Raw genomic sequence first — 16406 nt, 5'->3', positions numbered from 1 at the left:
AAGCCAACCTTCCTCCTTGATTGTTTCTTCAAAGAACCAGCATAGAGGACCCCCTGTGTCTAAGAGAATTAAAACCTAATGAGCAATGTTTGCAAAATGGCTTAAGGTCTACATAGCAGGCTCTGTCTCGATTAATATTATCAGACAATGGCACTGGATAGTAAAATCACACCAAAATAGTAGTATAAAATAGCCCACATGTGCTGCCATTCCACAAAACTCAATAGCAAAGATCCCTTAGTGTGTTATCAAGTCTGTGTCTGGTTCCCATGTGTAATCTTCAAATGAGTGTACAATGTTTCTCCTCCCTGAAGAGTTCAGGAGGAGCAGGCCTGACAACCACCCTTACTCTGACATCAATTGCAAGTTCAAGGTGGTACCCACAAAAACACCCTCAGGTTCAACAACCCACTAGAAGGATTCACAGAACACACCGAAAGCTGTTATACTCACGGCTACCGTTTATTACAGGGGGAGGATACAGATGAAAATCACCCTGGGGGAGAGATGCACAGGGCAGAGTCTGGGTGAGTTCCAAACATGGAGCTTCCAGATGTCCTCTTTCTGGAGTCGCGGATGACAGTAATTCCTCCTGGCAACCATGTGTGACAATGAAGTATGGTCAGCCAGGGAAGCCCACCCAAGCCTTAAGTCCAGAGATTTTATTGGGGCTCTATCACGTGAGCATGACTGACTGCCCATGGGGTTCATCCATCTCCAGCCCCTCCAGAAGTGAGCTGACACCCCAGGATACATTGCATTGCATGCCCCCTCCCTACATTGCATTGCTGGTGTGGCTCAAAGCTCTCATCCTGTCACATTGTTCCTATCTGGCTGGCCCAAGGCCCCCAGGCAAACAAAGACACTCCGGTGTGACGTGACATTCCAAGGGCTTAGAAATTACCTTCCAGAAGCAAAGGTCAGACCTGTCTTGGTTTGGCCTTTGGGAGGGGTGATTCTTTTTACCACACACTCCCTCATTTTCTTCTTTTTGTTGGCGTTGCCCTCGGGATGCTGGCCAGTGCCTGGGCACCCTCCTCAGAAACAGCGGCCTGGGCCGTCATTGCACCTCAGGCCTGCCCCAGTGCTACACACGTCACCAAACCCTAGCTCTTCCAGCAGTTCTAAATATTAGAGTGGTAGCAGAGCGCTCGCGCTGTGAAGCATGAAGACAAATGACTACCTGGATGCCTGCACTGGATTTGCCTCTAATAAACACTAAGGCTCTTGCAATGATTGTGATGGGCATTAATGATGACCTCATGACTGTGTTTTCATTTTTTACATCTGAGCTAAACCCCTTGGGTGGTAAAGGATGAGTGTGTTCTCTCTCCGAGACCCTCCTCAAAAACTTGCCTTTCCTCGGTTTTTAAATGTTTGAGTATTCAATGCTCTGAAAGCAGCAATTCTACCTTTTCGAAAATGACTTCTGTTGTTTATACATCTACCTCCCTTACTGTATGGTAAATATTTCTAGGGCAGGGGGCTCCATAGTACGGTTTTGCCTCCTGGCACCTGCCTGGCACATGATAGGTACTCAATTAATACTTGAGATACAAATCAACACGTTTAAAGCAGTATGAACAAACCATCCTTTTAGTTCTGAAATGCAAAAAAATAGCAGCCTACAAATAACCATTTGAGTAGTAAGATACAAGTAATATATATTTACAGTTTCTTATACATTTGTCAAATATAACTGGAAGGATAAACAAATGATAATTATGTTAGCCTGTGGGGAGTACAACTGGATAGCTGGGGGGGCAGGGCTGAAAACACTTCCAACTATATTGCCTTTTATACTTTTTGAACCATAGATTCCAAAGAATTTAATTTAAAAATTCTAGCAACAGGGCAATGATTTGTAAATTCTTTATTTTGGCTAATAATGGACGGCATTCATTATTACCATTGCTCAGAGGAGAGTTATTCACTAGACATTCTGTTGTTATTAGACACTAAAAACTAGGAAGAGACCAGAGGGGGTTTAAAATGGGAGAAGGAGAGGAAAAAAGAAGCTCAGAGGAGAACATGAGGTCCTGCCCAATCCTGTTATCAGGAAATGAGTTTAAATCAGATCTAACTTAAATGCCAGCCTCTCCAAAAAGATTTTCAGAAAAAGGTCACATAACAATCATTCACTGGACAAAAAAAAAGTCTGTTTCTAGAAGAGATTTCATTGACATGAAAGACCCAACTTAGGAATAACTATACATAGCACCACGACAGAGCTGGGATCACGGCAGCCTGGCATGAATTAAGATACTACTTGTAGATACAGCAATTTCTAAGGAGGACCTCTCACTCACAGATGCATGTGTTGTTTTACGGCATAAAGATGTTGTAGACGGTTCTCACATAGATTTCATCTGGAGGAGGCTTCTTCTGGCTTCCAGGTTCAAGGAATTTCTTGATTGTAGGGATATTACTCATTTTCACTGTGTACTCCTAAAAAAGGAAAACACTGAAGTTCAAGGTTAACAGCAAGGTATTAGCTGCTATGAAAATATGGTTGTTCAAATTGGCCCATCAAAATTTGTTCAATGAATATTTGTTGCCAGGATACAACCAGAACCATAATCCAGCATCTGTTTAGGGTCTGATCAATTGGTATGATTATTTACAGTTATTGCCAACAATAGCTGGAATCTAGATAAGGCTTTATGCAAATCTCACTGTCCACATCAAGATGTGAATTCTTTTCAGAGATATGAAAATAAAAAAAGATACTTAGAAAAGGATTATGATACTTGCTTAAAGAGAAAAAAGGAAGAAAAAAAAGACATGGGAAGTGCCTTAAATACACTGATTTGCTCAGAGAAAATGCATGAGTCATTTAAATAAACGTGCTTTAAAAAGTCATCAGATATTACAATTTACATTGTAAGATTCAGCTTCTTTGCACTTTTTTACTTCTAATAACAAATGAATCCTCTTTCTGGCTATGTGTGGGAGATGGTCTGTTGCATTTTTTGTAGCTTGGGGCTCAGAAACCGGTTATTTATATAAACTAGAAGAAATGGAAGAAAAATATCATATTTTTCATTCATATCGTCCAATCTTACCAATTCTCAGTAATTGAGAAAAAAAGTCTATTTGATCTAGTGAAAAATTTGAACTATACGAAGAAGTGTATATCCATCAGATGTACGAGTAATTATTCTAATAAAATCTTTCAAAGAGGTCATTTATTTAAAAAGCTACGACTTTAAAAGTAGACTATATACAAAGCACAGCCTTAATTTAACATGCACACACATATAAGCATACATATATATGTCACTAATACTAATAAAAAGTAATAATTGTATCAATTAGTGCTATGTAATTATGACAATGTTCTCTTTTTGTGACTTACTTGAACTATTTGTATTATCTAATTTTGAATATTACATGAATATTTAGAGGCTTATTCCATAAGATTCATCATTCAAGATTTACCTGTGGTCCATACCTTCATGTATAATAAAACTTTTGTGACTCTTGACATTTTTTTAACCCTTTAATTAATGCAGGGATGACCCTTTAATTCAACTCAGATCTGGTGTTAGATTCTGAAGTCCTTTAATATTGATGCTTGATATGACCAGAGATTAAAATTGTATTTACACAGACGTGCCTGAGGTTTAAAAAAAAGTTATCAGCATCACAGATGGAAAATACCAGTAGGCCCCTGGGCTATTCCAGGGACCTATTGTTACTAAAGTCAAATTAAATAACCATCTCTGTGTTTTCATGAAGAAATAAACAGATAGTTAACCTATATGATGACTATTTGCCTTGTTGAAGATTTTTATTCTCATTTTTTGGGTGTATAAGTGGTGGTGGTTGTCCTCGTTAGTGTATCAAAATGACGTTTACTAGACTTAATTTTTTTTTTTTTTTTAAGTATGTGAGTTACTCTTTGGAGTACAAGTGCATGTCTCTCCTGGCTTTCGATAACTCGGTCAAAGATGTGTCAGTGTGGTCTATTTCAGGGACTGACAACCTCTTTCTATAAAGGACCAGTTAGTAGATATTTTAGGTTTTGCAAGGCATATGATCTCTATCAGAACTGCTCAGCTCTGCCATAGTCGCACAGAAGTAGCCACAGACAATGCATAAACGAATGGGTGTGGCTTTGTGCCAATAAAACTTATCTATGGACACCGAAATTTGAACTTCATATAATTTCATGTGTCATGAAATATTCTTTTGACATTTTTTTTCAACCATTTAAAAATGTAAAAACCATTCTGAGCTCAAGAGCTATCCAAAAACAGGAGGCAGGTCTGATTTGGTCCGGGATGGTGGGGGGTTGTAGTTGGCCAACCCCCAGGGTAGAGGAAAGCCCATTTGACTTGCAGATAAAAGGCTAAGGTTCTAGGCAAAAGTCAGGGACCCACTAGCTGGGCCATCTCGTCTGCTCCTTATTTCTTAAGGCTCTCTATAGTCTCATGTGTATACTGAAGGCATTGAATGAGATTGGTTTTTTTTGGAACCTTTTATTCTACCGGCAAAAGACCATTTATATCTATGCCAGAATAATAGTGAGGAACAAGCTGAGCCACACACAGGTCTTTCCTTGGAATTTCTGGGGAGAATGGTGGGAATCTTTGGGATGATTTTAGGGTGCTCCTGAATAGCCCTCAGAACTTACGCTTGGACGTTTCCAATCTGAGAACACGTCATTACTGAGAACGGGAACCACGCCCTGATGAAGAGACTATTTCTGATGCTGACACTCAAGCCCTCCCATCAGTACATTCATCAGGAACAGGTGAGGACAGCCTCGTCCACGCAGTTACCTCTATGGCAAGTCCATACCGGCAAAGTGTGGATGGAGTGTGTCCCAAGAGTGCAGTTATGGAACAAAACTAAGACAACACTTCTTTCACATGTAAATGATCTCTCAGCTCTAAAGATTTGGGGAGCAGAAAAACAATTTCAAGTCTGTACCTTCATTTCATTTTACCAACTAGAAACTAAAAAATTACACAGACACACACACAGACCCAGACAAACACACACACACACACACAGCCAACCAATCAACAGACATTGAAGGAACGCCTAAAAGTTTTGGGCCAATCTTCTAATATGTGGTTTTATTTACCTGGAGGTGAGGAAATGAAGACAGGATATTAGGAATTTTCTCCTCTAGAGCCAAAATGGTTTGGAGTAGAATCACATCTGCAAGGCTCATCTGACTGCCAACGAGAAACCTTTGTCCATGCTCCCTTAGAACCTGTAGGATACAAATGTTTTGCATCAGTTATAATATTGTACATAGAGAAACGGAGGAAGCTATTGAATCAGTGCAGTGTCTGAGAAGGGTGAAATGATGGCCTTATCCTTTCATCCTTTTATAAATAATCTCAATAAAGAAGAAGCTCCCTCTATCAGTGAGAGAGAGAGAGAGAGAGAGAGAGAGAGAGAGAGAGAGAGAGAGAGAGAACACAAAAGATGTAAAAACGAAAGCATCATTAAATATCTGCTTCATATTAGAATAAAACACTGAAAAGGGGAAGAAAATACCAATTCTGGATTCATCATCCAGTGCTTTAAAAGGACACCATTTTAAATATATTTCTACAGAAATGAATTAGCCCTGATGAATTCAGGAGGCTGGGGGAGAGGGGAGTGAGGTAGAAAGTAAGCGATAGGTCCTCGTCAAGGAGTCCAATCTCATTTGCCAGGTCTGTGTTTCAAGGAACATCAGCACTCGTAATCATAAATTAGATGTGACTATAAAAAAAAAAGCAAGTTTCTTTTCACATCTTCTAAGACACAGAAAATTAGAAGCGTGTGAGTTCATCTTGACTCTCACTGTGAGACAGGTGCAGAGTCACAGGAATAGATGATAAGGGAAAGCAAGGAACAGTGGAAGTAGAAGGGAGATCCCCTTTGCAGTGAACTCTTGGATGCCCATGAGTATAAGGACGTGTGCACACGTATGTCTGATGGGAACTCTGCATGATTCCAAATCAAGTAGAGCCACTGGAGCCAGAGTGGAAGAGTACAAGGAATCCAGAATTTGCAGTCAGAGGGCAGAGTTCTACTCCAGGCTCGCCACCTTGGGCACGTCACTCAAAATGGTAACCATTTTTAGCTCATATGCTGGGAGGAGCCCTGACGTAGTCTGGACCACAGGGATATAAGAACAAGGCACCTGTTCCTTTCTTGTCACACCACATTTCTGCATTATCATATTTTACATTCACAAAGTGCCCATAGGCAAGAGACCATGAAACCAAACAACAAAAGACCCCAGGAAATATCTCTCCTTCTTAAGTCTAATTGCATGAAGATGGCCAGAGGAAGTTTGCCAATTCCATATTTTTACATTCTCTTCTTTTGTTTTTTAATCAAAACATTTAAAACAATTTCTCTCAGTTGAGGAAAAGAGGAGTTTGAAACTCAGAAAAGCAGATAAGAGTAATTAAGACTAGGGGAAAAAACAAAACAGAAAACAAAACAAAGAGCAAAGGGAAGAGAAATAAATAGCCATGGTTCTTCTCTTCATATCAAACTCTTAAGTAGGATGTCTGATACATAATGCTGTTCAGCAAACGTTTGTGGAATGAAAGAATGAATGAATTAGGTAGTTCCTGCTTTTCTGTATCTTACACAGGGTGGGTACCTGGTGAATGTAAGGAACAATGACGCACACATGTGGTGAGCCCATATTTTCTCCAGACTTCTGGATAATGTGGACCTCCCTCCTAGAGTCTGAGGGGGTCCAAGACATCCTGGCTTTGCTTTGTGTCAGCTCTTAGGAGTGCTGTGAGTTTAGTAAACCGGGCCCCAGCTTTATGCTTGTGGAAAGGGCACTGGTGGCGCTCCCTTGTGGTCTGGTTATGCTGTGTACATAGGCTTCTCTGCCACCTACCTTTTCAAACACAGGAAAGTATCTAATTATAGCCTTCTGGGCCATGTTGACCACTTCCTTTTGCTGATCGTCTGGTTTTAGAAAAGGATGCATGATAATCAGTTCCAGCAGATCCAGCGTCCCCTCCACATACATGTCAATCCTTAAAACAAAAAAACAGTTTTCTCAGTTTCCCCTTCTTGGGACTTGTCAGTGTCCACAACTAAGAATGCTTTTCTCTTAAGGCTCTGGCAACTGAAGTACCAAGAAGCTTTTACCTACACCTGTCTCTTAAGAGAAAAGAGGCAAAGACATCTCGGGCTGCAATTCAGAAAATTCTTTCAGAAAAATCTGGCACAAATCAGAAAGCACAATAATTATGGCTGCTCTCTCTCACTGGCCCGTACTCCTCCACTCTCACTCCAGCACCCACGCTCAGTGTAGGTGGACCTTCACATTTATGAGAATAGTGGATATCATTTATAGAATGCTTGGCAGGGTGCTAAACACTCTATATCCACTATTCCATTGAATCCTATGGCATTATAAGGAATGTGCTATTATTATCCCCACTGCAGAGGAAACTCATCAGGACTCCAGAGCTTAAACCTCTGCCTAGGATCATGCATCTAGGCGGAATAAGGACCAGGCTCTGAGTTCAAATTACAATCCAAGGTAAAGTATCCCAGGTCTTGAATGTTACAACACCTTCCTATTTCTAATACTCAAGGGCAATAAATTTGCAAGTAAGGTAAAAAGTAACATCAAAGCATTCAATGCTCAAACCTGAAACAATCATACCCCAGATACAGAATCTAATATCTGAATTCAATTCTATTCTACCGTTTTACTCAGACTCGCTGTACTGATTTTCTAACTGGTCTTCACTACGTTTCTGGGGTTTTGTTCCCTGTTCACACGAATGATACAAGACCTAAAGTAGATGGGGTGTTCTATAGAGGACTGCAAATCAGCTAAGGCATCAATAAGCTGACAAGCAAGAATATTCAAGAGGGGCCACCGTACAGGGTTCTCTCTTTGAGGTCCTTGCCAAAGAGATGGTGCTTGTCTGCTATGTAATGGAGAATGCATCGCGTTTGCACCAACTTCATCCCATCAATTTCAACCATTGGCACTTGCTGGAACAGCAGATGGTTACCTGAGAATGGAAACCCAGAGTTAGAAGTGATCTCTTCCCTGTCCCCCAAACCCTAAGAAATGCTCTAGGGAATGAAAATGGACAGGGGGCGGGGGAACACAGCTTTAGGAAACAGCATGAAACTCCCTGATGACAGATAACTTCAATGTCATTCAGGGGAGCAAATTAAGCCATAAGCCTGAACACTAGCATTGTTCTAAACTTTCCCTTTTCATCGTCATCTGGGAGAAATGCCCACCCACAGTGACAAGGCGTAGAGGGAAATGTAGTGGAGATATTGCTTCAGAGCTGCTCTGGCTGATACAGTAGCTCCTAGCTGCATGTGTCTAGTTAAGCCTAAGTGTAAACTAATTAAAATTTGGAAAACATTTAGCATTCAGGTCCTTCGTTACTGGACACAGCTCAAGTCTTCAGCAGACACAGACGGCTAGTGGCTAACACATTGGACAGTGCATCTCTCACTGTAGGATGTTCTACCCACAACACTGCCTTAGAGAATCTGATCGTGAAGCCTAAATCACCAACTGGTACTCACGTAGACTCGTTGGTTTTTCTCTTTCCCAGCCACAGGCCACTAACTACCAAGTCTGCTGTCACTGGACAACAAGTAACCTGTCACTTGCTTGAACAAACCTGTGTCAAACACTTTCCACATATTAAGCCCCGGGACAGATGCAAGGATAGGGTACAGCTTAGCCCTCAAGGGGCTCGCGGATTGGGGGTATGTGAGGGTTTGGAGGAGATGAGTACTCAGCCATGACTAGTGATGTCAGGCCAGTGTCACCCATAACAGGTGGCATTACAGCCCTGCAGAGGTGGTCTCTCTCAAGGGAGTGTTGAGTTGGGCCTGAGGCCGTTGCTGATGGTTGGGAGGGAGGCAGCATTCAGGGTAGCCAGGTATTTCTCATGGGGCGTGGACACAGAGTAGGGCTGATGGGCAGTTAAAGGGGAGCCTTCCATTGATTTCATTTGTTTGGTATTTATTTCAGAAACACAGCCCAGGGCACATGGGAACTTTTATCTTCCTGCTTTAAGTAGGCCTTGAGGCCTCTGATAATTTGGAGGAGGTGAAAGAGATGTAGCAAGGAAGATGAGGAGGGAAAGGATGAGGGAAAGGAAGGGGACACAGAGGTCAGAGGAGGCCTGGGGGAGAAGAAAAGGATGGAGAAGGACTGTTTACTTGGATGGAAGAAGGAACGGCTCCCTCCCTTCAGCTAGCGCTTATAGAACTACTGAACAAGAAGCAATTTTCTGGCAATTTCAACTATTAGTCCTTTGTCTGGTTTTAGGATACTGTTCTGAATGTTTAATGTCAGCTGCATCTTTACCCTTCTACCAAATTTAAAAAAAAAAAAAAAATCAGTTTTACCAACAGTTGTCTCATTTCCATACTCACCATCCTGCAACTTCTGCAACTGTTCTTTTGTTTCTAAAAATTCTTCATCAAACTAAATTTTAAAAAAGATACCCCCCCCCAGAAAAAGGTACATGTCATTACAGGATCAGGACTGCAAACGCCAATTTAAATTGCCTCAAAACACAAGAGAAAAAGGACACTTAGCACCCACATCTTTGTTTCGAAAGATCACTGCCCACTAAAAGAAACCAGGGCCCAAGGAAAAAAGGTTGATTCTGCTATGTCGGGAGGCAAGAAAGTGCTCAAAGACTAATGAGAGATGTCAAAGGCAAGGCACTTACCACCCTACCTGAGGGTAATTCCCTAGGCAAATCCCGGACAATTCAAGTATCAAGAGTAATGTCAATTATGGATTATAATGCACACCAACAAAAAATTCCTGTGTCCATAAATGATGACACCATATAAAGGGGAGAAGGAAAAGCTCTTCTCATAGCACAATTATCACCAACTAATGTAGAATTGTTGTTAATTAATGATAAAATTTTAAAAATCATCACCTGCAGCCTACAATGTAATAACTCATCCTAATAAGGATCATAATGGATGCTGAAATCATTGGGTTATAAGACACAGACTATTCACACAATCTCAAAGTATCACCCCACACGTTACTTCATTATAATAAAGGAAAAATCTATCTTTGCAATGGAGAGATCTGGAGATCTCACTATCTATCCAACCAAGTGGCCAAACTTAGCTCCCCATTGGGGAACACTCCGAGATGTCATGTTGTTGCCGCTGAGACACAATAGGAAGGATACAGTAAGTAGCACTGTAAAAACATTACCAAAAACATTTAACTTGGATCTAACTATGATGTGAGAATCAGGCACATCCAGAATGTTTGACATTCTGCAATATGTATGGCCTAGACTCTCAAAAGAGTCAAGAGCATGGAGAAAAGAAAAAAAAAAAAGCGGGTACTGTTCTAGATAAATGATTAGATCACGGATGGAGGGTGGTGTTGCAGGAGGCAGTTATAACTGCTAAACAGATATATAACAATTAGATAGACATTTGGGGGAAGATAGGATTGCATATTAGATATTACACACTTAGTATTAGTTTTTAGTTGCGACAAAGATATTGTGGTTATTAGAACAATTATTTATTCTTAGGAGGAAGATACCTGCTAATGTCTGCAACTTATTTTCAAAGGATTGGGGTGCGGGGAGAAGTAGAGAGAGAGGAAGGCAGAAAGCAAAGGTAGCAAACTGTTAACAACTGAATTTAGTTGAAAGGTATCCATTGTACTACTGCAATTTTTCTATAGGTTTGAAAGTTTTCAAATTAACAAGTTGGGGGGAAAAACAGTGACAACAAGTTTCTCTTTTCCTGACATTATAAAATGTTCTAATGTTAACTTCATGTCAGGAAGAGGAGGCCTCCTCCCACCAAGTGCCTGGATGGTTCCCCAGATACCTGTCCCTGGGCTGCTCCCCCAAATCATCCAAGGGAGGGCGGAGCTGACCAGCACAGAATTGGCAGTCTTCCCCTCCTCCCTCTTAACTAGCTGACCTGGGGCGAGAATTGGGATATGGGCTGTAGGCTCGCTCCTGCTACTCACCAGGGTCCTCGTGGTCTAAGAAGAGGGGCCGGAGTGCCCCTGGAGAAGCTCTATCTGGTGCTTAGGGCCAACAATATTTCGGGCATTTGTCCAAACACCCAGCTGGTCAGATGTGGTGCAGGTGGTGTTCCCTCCACACTACTCCTCTCAAGCTTTTATGATCATGACCATTTAAAGCCTATGGGAAAGTGTGGGGGGTGGGGTAGGTCGGCTCCCAGGCCCACCCCAGGCTTCAGAGACTCCTATTCAGGAGTTGGGAGAAACCAGAATTGTACATTAAAAAAGCAACAACAAACAAACAAACAAACAAAAAAACCCCAAGTCCTTCCCAATGGTTCTGATCCTGATTTTTTACTTTGGGGACAGTATGCAAACTGTGTGCTCTCATTAGAGAAACTTTTTGTGTCAAGCTTTGTAAAACAATTGGTCAGTAAGAAGAAACTAGCACCAGAAGGGGAGATGAGAAGGTGGGACAAAAAGGGAAGAAAAAATATCACCAGACAGAGCTTGGAGGGAGCTTGGCAACCCCAGCCCAAGTACTGCCCAAGGCTGGAAGGGTAGAGACAGCGTCTGGGTTTCTATCTAACAAACACAATCAGTTGTCTCTGTTTCCTAACTTTTGAGATCTGTCCACTTCCACACTGTAGCACTCCATTTTTCAACACTCAGTTTTTGTAAATGAATTACCCAGAAGTCCTGAATTAGGAGCTTGTGGCTGTGAAGCCTTCTCTTTTACGTGTATTGATTTCCCTTTTAACAAGGGGGATGGATCTAACTGGATTTCTGCAGGGGAGGGGGGCGCCTTCAGCAAATGGAGCCTCAGGTAGAGAAGAAGCAAAATTCAGCACACACCAGTGTCTAAGGACTTAAACCAAGTAACAGATGGAGGACAGTGACTCCCTGAATTAGGACCCGCTGCCTTTCAGCAGGTTTAGTTACCCAGTTACTCAGATGTGTGTGCTTTACATGGCAGGCTCAACCCAACACTGTGACACTGGGAATCACAAACTCATCCAGTGGCTGCCAGCCCATCCCTCCTGATTGTTTCGGATCTATATGAGCACAGACTTGGCTAAAATTGTCTTTTGGCAAAGAAATGGGGCGGGGACCTCCCCCATACCACCTTTTAGGAACTGATCCTGTAAACCACTTGGTCAGCCCTAGTGAGGGAGGCCAATCAAGCTCCTGCCACGCAGGTCAGAGGAGTGGGCCCCAAATCCAATCTGGACTAATTATTCTATCCAACCTGCCTGCTCACTGTAATTGGTTTAGGATAGGTGGATCACATGACCCATGTTCTTTTTTATTTAACTTATTTAGGGTTGGGTTTCCATTCCTGTAACCAAGAATATTAACTCAAAGGGGAGTAGGAAGGACAGAGTGATGTTACATTATTTGTATATGTAATATAATCCTTTATCTCCCCTAGAATGAACATAGGGGAGATAAAGGATTATATTACATATACAAATAAGATAGCCACTGCAAAGCCTATTTAAAAAAAACAATTTGTACATTCAGAAACATAGAGGGTTAGACAGCTGACATAAACAAACAGATCAGGTTCAGGACTTGGGACCAAGAATTGGTTCACTCTCTTCTTAACAAAATTAGAAAATTTGTCCTGAGACAATAAGGAATGAGGGGTCTGTGTTGAATTAGAAAGACCCATCAGTCGTGGCAGTCCTTATTCATATTCAGCAGTTGCTGCCATGTGGAAATGAGGGCCCAATCTCATTAGATCTTCCAGTCTCTCAAGAGTACTCAGAAATCAGGATTTGTGTACAAAAATGGTATCAACTAATTTAGCAAAATCGTAAAACACCGTGTGGGGAATTATAATGGTATGCAAATAAACCCCAACCCAAGCCCAACCCAAACAAAAAACAAAACCCCAAACTCCGTAGCCCTCATTTGTCATCTTTGGAGGTTGTCAGGGTAACAATTCATTATTCAGAAAATTGATAAAGAGTCCAAATCAAGCATTTATCTTGCCTCTCCTATGTGAGCTGCACTTCAAGGTAATTAAATAGTTAACAGATGAAAAATTACTCTTAGAAGAGAATTACAGTTAATAAATTCAGGTGAAAGGATAAAAATAGAAAAATACCATGTTGCAATCCCTACCCATGGTGAGGATCAACAGCTACTCAAACCACTAACTGAAAGGGTGATGGGGGAGATTTTCTAATGAGTGGATCAAGGCGACGTCACCAGAACACAGGGATCAAGGTCTGCGTGACTGAGAACGAGACAGTCAGACATCATGCACCCCTGATGGCGTACAACAGAAATATGTGCACAATATTCCTCTGTTGGAGCCTGGCAGGGAAAACAAAAATTAAAGATAGAGAAAAGGAGCATAGATTTGATGATACCTTTGGATCCAACTAACTGTGTGTGAGGACATAGAGAGAAGAGAGGAACATGTTAAAATGAGGGTAAATCAGCCAAATATAGAATGGGGGAAATTCTACAGGGCAGTTTCTTCACCAGTAAATGTCACTAAAACAAATGCAGACACTCTGCACCCAGGTCTTGGCTGTTAATACCATTTTCTAATAAAAGGGACCGGGGATCCTTGGAGAAATACCTGATTCTAGGGCCAGGACAAGGAAAATACAACACAAGATGAGCCTGGAGCATCATATTGTGTCAGAAAGTAAGAAATTGATAGGTGATGGGAAGAGGATATCTGGAAAGGACACAAGAGCTAACCTGGAAGAGTCCCAATGGCCAAAGCTGGAACATTTTATGCAAGAAAGTAATTACTGAATTATAACCCACAGTAAAAAATAAATATGCTGAAGTCCGTGGTGCTATAAATAAATGATTGAATAAATAAATAAATTGGGGAGGTGGGGGAAAATCTCCCTTACATAAAAATTCTAAATGTAGATACTCCCCCTCCAGGAAGTGAAGCTTAAATACCCATCCTCCTGAGTGTGGAATAAACTTAACGATATGCTTCCAAAGAATAAAAGGGAAAATGGTCATTTGACAAGAAGAAACCTAGCAGACAGCACCGTAACCAAGCGACCAAGATTAACAGCCCCAGTGATAACTCATATTAATAGCACGTAACCCCTCCTATGACGCAATAAGGATGTTTCACCTCTGTGCTGTTCTTCCCCCAAACCCCAAACTCTGGTCTAATCACGAGAAAAACATCAGACAAACCCAAACAAGAGGATTCTACAAAAAACCTGATCAACCGTTTTCAAAACTGTCAAGGTCATGAAATAAACACTGAGAAACTGTCACAGATTGAGGAAGACTAAGAAAACAAACGACCTAATATATTGTTGGATCCTGGAACGGCAAAAGTATGTTAGTGGAAAAACTAATTAAATTAGAATAGTCTGTAGTTTAGTCATGCACCAATGTTAATTTCTTAGTTGTGACGTGGTTACATGAATTGTCATCATTAGGAGAGAATGAGTGATAGTTACATGGGAACACTTTACATTATGTAACTTTTCTATAAATCCAAAATTATTCCCAAATATAAAGTTTATTTTTTTTAAATACAGAGGAAAATGTTATCGATTTTTTAAAAATACTGAAAGAAACATAACCAAATGCAGGGTGTGGGCCTGATTTAGATACAGACTGGAATAAACTAACTATAAAAAGACCAGTTTGAGACAATCAGACTGTTAGATGATAATAAAAAATTGTTAATTTTTTGTTGGATGTGATAATGGTATTGTGGTTATGTTTTAAAATCCTCATCTTTTAGAGGTAAAAACTGAAGTACTCACAGATGAACCCATATGATGTTTGGATTTTTCATTAAAATACTCCCACAAAACAAGTGAAGGGAGGTAGATACCGTAGATGAAACAAAATCAGCATACAGTTAATGATTGTTGAAGCTGAGTAAAAGGTACATGGAATCCATGACAATGTTTTCTCTACTTTTTTTCCTACTTGAACATTTCCAGAAATATGAAGCTAAAAAAAGAACAGAACATAAACAAAAACACTGGGCCAAAGTTATGGGGACCAGAATGTATTAACAAAATTAACAAAAGTTCTGGGAGTAACTGGCAAATTTCAGGTTCATTTCTTTTCTCCTTATTAACAAATATTTGTCGGCGGCACATCAGAAGCCAATGATGAAGTGAAAGTCAGAAATAAAATGGAATTCCATCCACTATATTCCTTTTATAAAGGAAAAAACCCTTGAAAGGAAGGAATCCTCTGACTCCACGAAGCATGTCTGTTATGTTACTGGGAGAGGACTAGATCAGGGCTCCGCCATTTGTGTTTTGCTCAGAAGTGTCCAAGTTGTGCCCAAATCTGTGAAGAAACAGCACACAGAGTACCTCGACTCCAGCGGCAGCTAAAACCCATCTTACGGTTTCCATCCGGCCTCTTCCGTTGGGATAGTGGAGCTTAGGCTTCTCTGACATGATGGCCTTTCAGGCTTTCTGAAAAAAACAAATGCAGCAGCTCCTCTTAATTTCGTGTCCTCGACCCAGGGCTCAGGGGCTAAATGACTATTCACGATTTGGGCACAGGAAACGGTTTTGTTTTTACTGCGTTTTCCCTCACTCCCTAAAAACACACCACCGTTTCACAACATTAACAAACAAAAACCTTGGCTTTCATATCGTTTCTATTTATGATTTCTTATTCCGTATGCTTGGGAAGCAGGGGCCGTACGTTGTAAAGACATTTGTGCGTGGGTGGTAAGGCACTCCAAAGATTTAGATCATCATATACTTGACCTTCAAAATCTTAGATTTCTCAAATTCGACCTGGAGAGGCCAGGAACGGAGGGGCGCGGAGAATTAATGCTACACCCCCTGGAACCTCCGCAAGGAGTCATCCTTTCACACGCAGCATCCTGTTCGATTATCTCAGAAACCGGACGGCGGAGAGGCCGAGGGTTACTATTGTCTGCAAAACGTGCGTCCAGCGTCACGCCTGCGGTGGCAGCCCCGGGGTCCCGCACGTCCCCAGTCCCCGCCGGGAGATGAGCCCCGGGTCTCGCGAATGCGCCCAGGCCACAGACGCAGCCAGCCACCCGAGACTAGACTCCCGCGGTCCGCGGCGCGCGCACAGCGGCCGCCCGGCCCCGCCCACGGAGGATCCGAGCCGGCCTGCCATCACTGGAACCAACTCCGCAGAGACGGTTAATAAAAACACGCACGCTGCCCAGACGGAGGCGGAGGCGCAAAGGACAGGAGGGTGGGAGACAAGAGAAGGACTGAAGCGGGGGATGGTGGGGAATGGAGGGTGGAGTAAGACGCTGGGAGCCGGGAGAATAGAGGGAAGGAGAAACGAGAAGGGAAAGAGCGGGTGGGGGCGGCAGGAGGGACACAAACCTGCAGTCCGCTAGGAGCTCCGGAGCCGCACACAGCGCGCTGCAAGCAGCTGAGAGAAGAGACCAGCTAGTGAC

General features: G+C 41.9%; 1 protein-coding gene across 4 annotated transcripts; it reads right to left on the bottom strand.

Moving 5' to 3' along the window:
- Positions 1–439: 439 nt before the first annotated feature.
- On the bottom strand, positions 440–16406 carry LOC308496158 (glutathione S-transferase A4). Of its 4 annotated transcripts, none has more exons than XM_081044924.1 (8): positions 16333–16406; positions 14761–15432; positions 9406–9457; positions 7877–8009; positions 6872–7013; positions 5096–5227; positions 2310–2448; positions 440–592 (listed from the first exon to the last, which is right to left on the bottom strand). In XM_081044924.1, exons 2-7 carry the CDS (start codon positions 14770–14772, stop codon positions 2326–2328), a joined length of 594 nt encoding a protein of 197 aa, XP_080901050.1. In that variant the 5' UTR covers positions 14773–15432; positions 16333–16406; the 3' UTR covers positions 440–592; positions 2310–2325. The 4 variants fall into 4 exon arrangements, with proteins under 4 accessions (XP_080901050.1, XP_080901047.1, XP_080901049.1 ...); XM_081044921.1 differs by having other exon boundaries at positions 15328–15432; positions 16333–16401; XM_081044923.1 differs by having other exon boundaries at positions 15361–15432; positions 16333–16401.

Source organism: Rhinolophus hipposideros (assembly GCF_964194185.1).
Source record: "Rhinolophus hipposideros genome assembly, chromosome: 3".
Classification (NCBI taxonomy): Eukaryota; Metazoa; Chordata; class Mammalia; order Chiroptera; family Rhinolophidae; genus Rhinolophus; species Rhinolophus hipposideros.
This window is presented reverse-complemented; position numbering and strand designations above follow the sequence as displayed.